At 41.7% G+C, this 7,499-nt stretch overlaps 1 protein-coding gene across 1 annotated transcript; it reads right to left on the reverse strand.

Annotated features, from left to right (window-relative positions):
• Window positions 1-4,851: 4,851 nt before the first annotated feature.
• On the reverse strand, window positions 4,852-5,899 carry LOC131438872 (peritrophin-48-like). The gene is made up of 2 exons (XM_058609243.1): window positions 5,538-5,899; window positions 4,852-5,480 (listed from the first exon to the last, which is right to left on the reverse strand). Exons 1-2 carry the CDS (start codon window positions 5,869-5,871, stop codon window positions 5,044-5,046), a joined length of 771 nt encoding a protein of 256 aa, XP_058465226.1. The 5' UTR covers window positions 5,872-5,899; the 3' UTR covers window positions 4,852-5,043.
• Window positions 5,900-7,499: the final 1,600 nt, after the last annotated feature.

Raw genomic sequence — 7,499 nt, forward strand, 5'->3', positions numbered from 1 at the left:
TGGCATCACTGTGCGCCGGTGCGTTCCAGCACACGCAGGTTACCGGCAGGGGTGACAGCTTCGATCCTCAGGTACGGAAGCCCGGTATGGGCGTCGACACTCCGGGTGGAACGCAACGCAACATTGCACTATGGTTTGAAACGGGAAATTAGCGTGACAAAAATATTTTCACTATTAAATATTAGTTTTTTGTAGTTGGTGTCTTCACAAAAGTTGTTTGTTATCAAATGGCGCTCCTTTTGATAAAAAATATTACTAGGGTGGTCCTTATTTAGATTGAAATCTGAAATCTAACTTTCATAATTGAGCTCAAAAATGATTTTATTGTACAAAAAAGTTGTAGGAAATTTTATTTTGAGCAACTTTGCTGAAAAAAGCACCTCTCTAGCTTTTCATTTGACCGAGTTACATCAATTGTCCCGGGTAAGAGTAGGGTGGCTCCCGAAAAATCGATTTTTTTGTTCTAACTTTTTGTGAAACGTTCTATGGAAAAGTTGTCTTCAGAAGAATTGTTGAAATAAATATTGCGCATAATTTTGCTGAGTAAAGCTTTTTCATATGAGCTACCAGTAAAAAGTTATGATTGTTTTTTCATCAAAAACTAGTCAACCTTCAAATATCAAAATTCATTAGATGCCAGATCGATGAAAATGTATCCTATGCGGCTACTGAAAGTTCATAATATAAATAAACATTTAAGAGAAAATTGGGAGGGTGTTTTTCTTTTAACTCATTTAAATTAGTCTTAAAAATACCTTGAAAAAACTAAAAAACATTGCATAACTCTTAAACGCCTTAACGTATCAACATACTTCCTTCAGCAAAATTATAGCATCAAGTTAGCCCTACAAGTTCCATACATTGTTCATTCGAGAAATGAGACACACAAAAGCTACAGCCGAAAATAGATTTTTTGCTCTCGAATGGACAATGTATGAAACACTTGTAGGGCTAACTTGATACTATTATTTTGCTGAAGGAAGTATGTTGATACGTTAGGGCGTTTAAGAGTTTTGCAATGTTTTTGAGTTTTTTCAAGGTATTTTTAAGACTAATTTAAATGAGTTAAAAGAAAAACACCCTCCCAATTTTCTCTTAAATGTTTATTTATATTATGAACTTTCAGTAGCCGCATAGGATACATTTTTATCGATCTGGCATCTAATGAATTTTGATATTTGAAGGTTGACTAGTTTTTGATGAAAAAACAATCATAACTTTTTACTGGTAGCTCATATGAAAAAGCTTTACGCAGCAAAATTATGCGCAATATTTATTTCAACAACTCTTCTGAAGACAACTTTTCTATAGAACGTTTCACAAAAAAGTTAGAACAAAATAATCGATTTTTCGGGAGCCACCCTACTCTTACCCGGGACAATTGATGTAGCTCGGTCAAATGAAAAGCTAGAGAGGTGCTTTTCTCAGCAAAGTTGCTCAAAATAAAATTTCCTACAACTTTATTGTACAATAAAATCATTTTTGAGCTCAATTAAGAAAGTTAGATTTCAGATTTCAATCTAAATAAGGACCACCCTAGTAATATTTTTTATCAAAAGGAGCGCCATTTGATAACAAACAACTTTTGTGAAGACACCAACTACAAAAAACTAATATTTAATAGTGAAAATATTTTTGTCGCGCTAATTTCCCGTTTCAAACCATAGTGCATTGCTGGAGAGCACGCACAGACTGATGTGTCTTCCCATGATCACGCGTACCGTACGGTATCTGGAGACGCAGCCTGTGTGGTGGCGTGCAGGACGTGGAGTGCTACGATATGCGGAGGGACAGGAATGCCCGTAAGACTGCCAACGCAGCTTCCCTACGCGAGTGGCAAAGGAAATGGGACAGCTCAACCAAGGGCAGGTGGCTACATCGGCTCATTTTAAGAGTCTCCGGATGAATCGACAGACCCCACGGCGAAATAAACTTTGGCCTGACGGAAGAACACGTCCTGTTTGCCTGTCTCCGCTTTGCGACACAAACGAATGGTCTACTGGATGTATATGGCAGAGAAACTACACCAGAGAACCTAGTCCATAAGATGTGCCATAGTGAGGAGAACTGGAACGCAGTGTCGACCGCGACTTTCCAGATCGCGGGCATCTTGCAGTGGAATTGGAGCGCGGACAAACCGGCAGCCGCGACCGCCGGCCGCTAAAGAGGGATCTGCGAACAAGCGACGATTCGGGAGTTTTTCCGTTGTCTGGGAACTCTCCGTCGGTGTAGTCTAAATCCTTCTCCGGGGATTAGACGAGTAGATTGCGACGTAACCGCGATATGGATCGTCGGGGCGCCAGTGAACCGGAAACCATCCTCCAACCGGAATCACTGGAGCGACCCAGGCATCCTGCCATTCGAACCGTTCACGGGTATCGGAAGCAACGGTTACGGGAGAACTTCCATCGTCGGAGAATTTTTCGCCGATATATGCTAGATCATTCGTCGGGGCACCAGTGAGCCGGAAGCTATGCTCCAACCGGAATCACCGGATCGACATCGGCACTCCTTCGAGTGTCCCGTGTGGCGAAACACGAGATTCGCTGTTGGGAGAAACTCTTTCGTCGGAGAGCTATCCGTCGGTGTAGTTTAGATCCTTTGACAGGGATTAGATGAGTAGATTGCAACGTAGCTCCGGAAGTCATCCTCCAATCGGAATCACTGGACCGACCCAGGCATCCTGTCGTTCGAACCGTTCATGGATTTCGGGACCGTCGGTCCCGGGGAAACTTCCATCGTCGGGGAACTTTGCCGTCGGTGCTGGGTAGATCCATCGTCGGGGATTAGCCGAGTAGTTCGTGACGTAGGTCGTCGAGGCGTCAGCGAATCGGAAGCCAATCTCCTACCGGAATCGTCGGACCGACCTCGACATCCTCCTGGTCGATCTCTTGTAGCGAAACGAGTGGCTCAAAGTCGAGAGATAAATGGTCCAAAAGTAGGAGAGAACGACGCAGACGTCCATGGCGATGCATCAGGCCGGGTAGTGTGTTTTGAGCACCGATAGCCTTCCACCCCGAAGTAATACCTAACGGTAGTTGCGGAGAGATAGGGTTGGAGATCCAAGATGTTTTAGTGGATAGTTCCAATTATACAGTGGTTGCCCTGTGGAGAGTCCTACATTCTGTGCGTGAATGCATTTCACCTTGTTAAAAAAAACCCTGTATTTCCGGAACCGTCTGTTAGCTCTGCATGAAATTCAACATCTACTTATGGAAACATAATACTTTTCATTTGAATCTGAGTTTGTGAAGATCGTTCTAACCTTCTAGTTTCTGAGAAGTTGAAGTAATTTCCGGTTTGGATCACACGAGAACTTTACCGGTATTTCAGGAATCAAGAAAGATGATCCGGTATACCCAAAGTAAACGTATTTGGTCATGCACTACCCATACTTGCCTAATTGCAGAATTATACGGTTATTTGAATGTATTTGGCTCGATTTTTTCGTGTCATGCACAGTTCGGATAAATCTTGTGATTTTACATCTCATAAGATGCACATAAATGGAGCGTCGTATTTCACACAAATTTACATTCAAGAACATGTAAATTTGTGTGATTACATTACTTGAAATCGAATGAAATAAAGAAAACAAAAGATCGATAAAAACAGAGCGACTTGAACCGAGTAACATTTGATCACAAAGCACTTAGGTTAATCGACTGAACCATAGAATATTTGATACAAACAAATCCATACAGCGGCACTTGATAGCCGAGTGCAAATTACATTCGGAACCTGTAAAATTCTGTACGAGTGGAATATAGCGTCATTTGAAAAATTAAGTAGTTATGAATTGCATCGTTTGGAGAATTATATCACCTGTAAAAATCATATTTTTTTTCTGTGTGTATAAAAACACGCTCCCGAAAATTGTTACACTTATCAGCCTGTAATTTCGGAAGCGGAAGTCGTATCCGGATCAAACGCGGTAGCGTATATGGGATTGCATTTGATTTGAACCTAAGGTTGTGAAATTTGGATGAGCAGTCTTTGAGAAAATCGAGTGAACTTTTTCAATTCATTTTGAACATTTTACCCCGTCATTGTGGAACCAGAAATCGGATCCATATAAAATTCAATTGCCGGCTATGGAACTATGGAGTCTGAGTTGAAGAAAATCTGTGAAAAAAATCTTTTTTCATTTTTTCGCACATTTCACCCCGTTACTCCCGAACCGGAGGTTCGATCCGAATAAAATTCAATAGCAGACTATGGGACCCAGAGAACTACAGCAAGGTAATAGATTCTCTTGTCTCTTGTTTAATATTACTTTGGAAGGTGTGATTCGAAGAGCAGGAATGGACACGATCTTCCGAAAGTCTGACCAGCTATTCGTGCAGCTTCACTGACGACTTTAATATTCAATCATAGAGAAGATAAACATCGGACTGAAAGCCGGAAATTGGCGTATCGGACTGACAATTAATGCGTCGAAAACAAAATACATGAGAGGAAGAGCATTACGCCTTCCTCCGCTCCCTATTGAGCTAAAGTTGTACGACTGTGATTGGCTTCGCATGTCATTGAGATGCCGAACTGTAATCCGGTGAAAATGGTTCTTGAATCTGATCCGGCCAACCGAGAATAGTATGTCTCAGTCTAACAATGATCTGTACCCGGAGAGAAATGAATTAAAAAAAATTGCATGGCTAGTACTACGATCCTACTGACACTAAGAACCCTTCCAGGTTGAAACTCGAACATACTACAACTGGATTGTAAGAACAGCGCTCTATGCATTGAACTGCCAAATCGGGTTGCAACACATATTTGTTTCAAACAAACAAGCTCTAGTTCTCAATTCAGATTTAATCGATGATATTTTGGTTTGAAACAAACACATTGCTGGAAGAAACAAGAGATAGTTCTTGGGTTCGTTCTGTTGTTATCAAGTTTAACGATCTTTTCGAACTGTGTGTTTTGTAGAGGCCGATTCAAATGACTTGATTTTTACTTGTGTTCATGCGTACTATATCTACTTTATTTTTTCGTGGTCAATCTATGAGTTGATACAAAGCAATCATCTCGTGTCCAGAATTAAACGCAATACGACAGCGTCTGATTGAATATCCTACCAGCAGGGCATCTCTTCAGATTAGCCACCGGCCGACCATTGACGATTGCGCACTGATAATAGGTAGCCGGGTCGTTAGAGTTGGCAAAATTTCCTTGTCCGGGACAGCTATACACACAGGATTTAGTTCTCATGTCGAATGTTGCACGGTTGGGGCATTGATATATATTCGTTGAAGTGACCTGCCCGTTTACCACTGTACACAGCGCGTAGTACTGACGTGAATTTCCATAGTAAACGAAGCCAGTGGTGACGCCGCATTGAATCCTAACGCAGGTATTAGCATTTCCAGCTCGACACATGTGCGTTGCGAGGTTAAAGTTGGTTCCCGCTGGACATTTGTAGACATCCGATACATTTCCCACTTTGAGGCAGACGTGATAAATGGTGCAGTCGGGATCTGAGATCGGTACATTTTACTCAATCATTACCTTTAAATATGTTTACTGGTACTAACCTGGAAGAACCCCGACCGAGGAGCATGTGATAGGGCCAGGTTCAGATGTGCAACTAGGGGCTGGTGTATCGAGACAGCTAGATTGTCCTTCACCAGGGTTGCAGTAAGGAAACTCGCTGTCGCATGGAATCGTCGCTGCTGGGTTGCCACAAAAAGCAAGTGTATTGCAATCTGAGCAATAAAACATTTTATTTTCTCCCGGGTTACAAGTATCCAAAGCTGGGACTTCTTCCGGCGAGCTGACGACTTTGACACCCGGAACGTCAAGCTGAGCTTGCGTCACGACGACGGCACGGGCAAGCGAAAGAAACAGCGAAATAATCAGGCCTTTCATCGTGACCACGAACCGTTACTGAGCATCCCACTCTGAATGGCATCGTCATTTTATAGTTCAAGATATGCAGTTTCGTAGAAACCAAGTAATGAAATGATCCCTATGGTGTTCGGTATGATTACTGGGATCAAGATAAAAGTGACTTCAAAGTAATCAGTGTCAGCTGGAGAAGTTGTGCAGGAAAACGTGTACACACGTAGTTCTTGGGAACAGTATACTAACAGTTATTCAGTTAGTGTGAATTATATAAATGGTATTAATTGTCCTTAAATTCAGTACAACACTTTTCACGTTTTGTGTTCGTTCATGACTAACTAAACTGAATTGTTATTTACCAGAAACTATTTCTAGATTCGGAGGCGTTATGTGAAGGAACAAAATACAAAATAAACTATTCAATATCTTCTCGAAACTCAACATTGGGTTGGTGGAATGTGATCCCCTAGTTCTAAGAAACGTTTACTTAGTATTTGGAAACGATCCTAACATCGTACTGTTTGACGTACGTGTTCATAACTTAGGGGATTTAATTCTGCCCGGGCTAACGTTGGCCAGATAACAGATTGTACAGTTAAACACGAAGAAGTTCGAACCGTAAATTTGCAAATATATTTAATATTAAAGGCACGAAAATATGGATATATTACATAATTTTTTCTACAACCCCTAAGAATAGACTTAGAGTTTCCATTAGCCCAGATAGTGTCTCGGCTATCAGCATATTTGTAATTACGTATTTAGTCCTAATTTCAACAAAATAATATTCGAAGCTTGTCAAAACCACAGAAAACACATTTTCATCCAATTATCGAATTTCATTCGGTGGTTCGTTGAACATTGAACGGCTTTAACTTCTCAACTGTCAGAAGGGGGGAAATGACTGCATCGGGTAAGCCGATCCTAATTCTTGCCATTTGACATACAGTTTCCGGACTCCAAAGGGAAGGTCCTTAATTAATTCGAGTTTCCTTCGTTTGTGGAAAGGTCGGAGAGCAGACCGCGTCGAGTAGTGTTTACTATATTCATTGATTTTGGTACGAAACATGTAGTGTTAGTTTTCGTAAAGTGTACTAACGTTTTACTTCCTTTGTAGCTCGACATTAAATTACATTTTAGTTATTTATTTGCTGAAAGTGTTCTGCTTGTGCTTGATAAAACAAATTCAGAAAGGTAGGTAAAATTATATATTGAAATGGTAAATGAAACAGTTGGTTAATTTGGTTCTCGTTGAACAGAAACCTGTTCGACAGATGGTATATTTCGGGCGCAACGTTCCGACTGAGCCGTGGTGATTCGATCCACAAACGAACCGCCGGGAGTTAACCCAAACGCCGGACCGGCACTCGGCGAGTTCGCAGTGTCCCGTAGACGCACGCCATCACACTCTACGTCAATCAAGTTTAACCGACCACTCGAGTCATCCCTGGCGCATGCGGCAAACATTGAGGGCGCTCTGTTTGCATGCTGAATGTTCGCTGGACACTAAACTCTGCCACATCAATATCAGCCCTGCCCGAACGTCGCCAACGCCGCTACTGCCGTAGTCGTTATTACACTGCTGAAGCAAACCCTGCGCGCAGGTATGTTAATATTAGTGTAATGGCCATACACGTGTTTAGTTGAGAACC

Source organism: Malaya genurostris, chromosome 3 (genome assembly GCF_030247185.1).
Source record: "Malaya genurostris strain Urasoe2022 chromosome 3, Malgen_1.1, whole genome shotgun sequence".
NCBI lineage: Eukaryota > Metazoa > Arthropoda > Insecta > Diptera > Culicidae > Malaya > Malaya genurostris.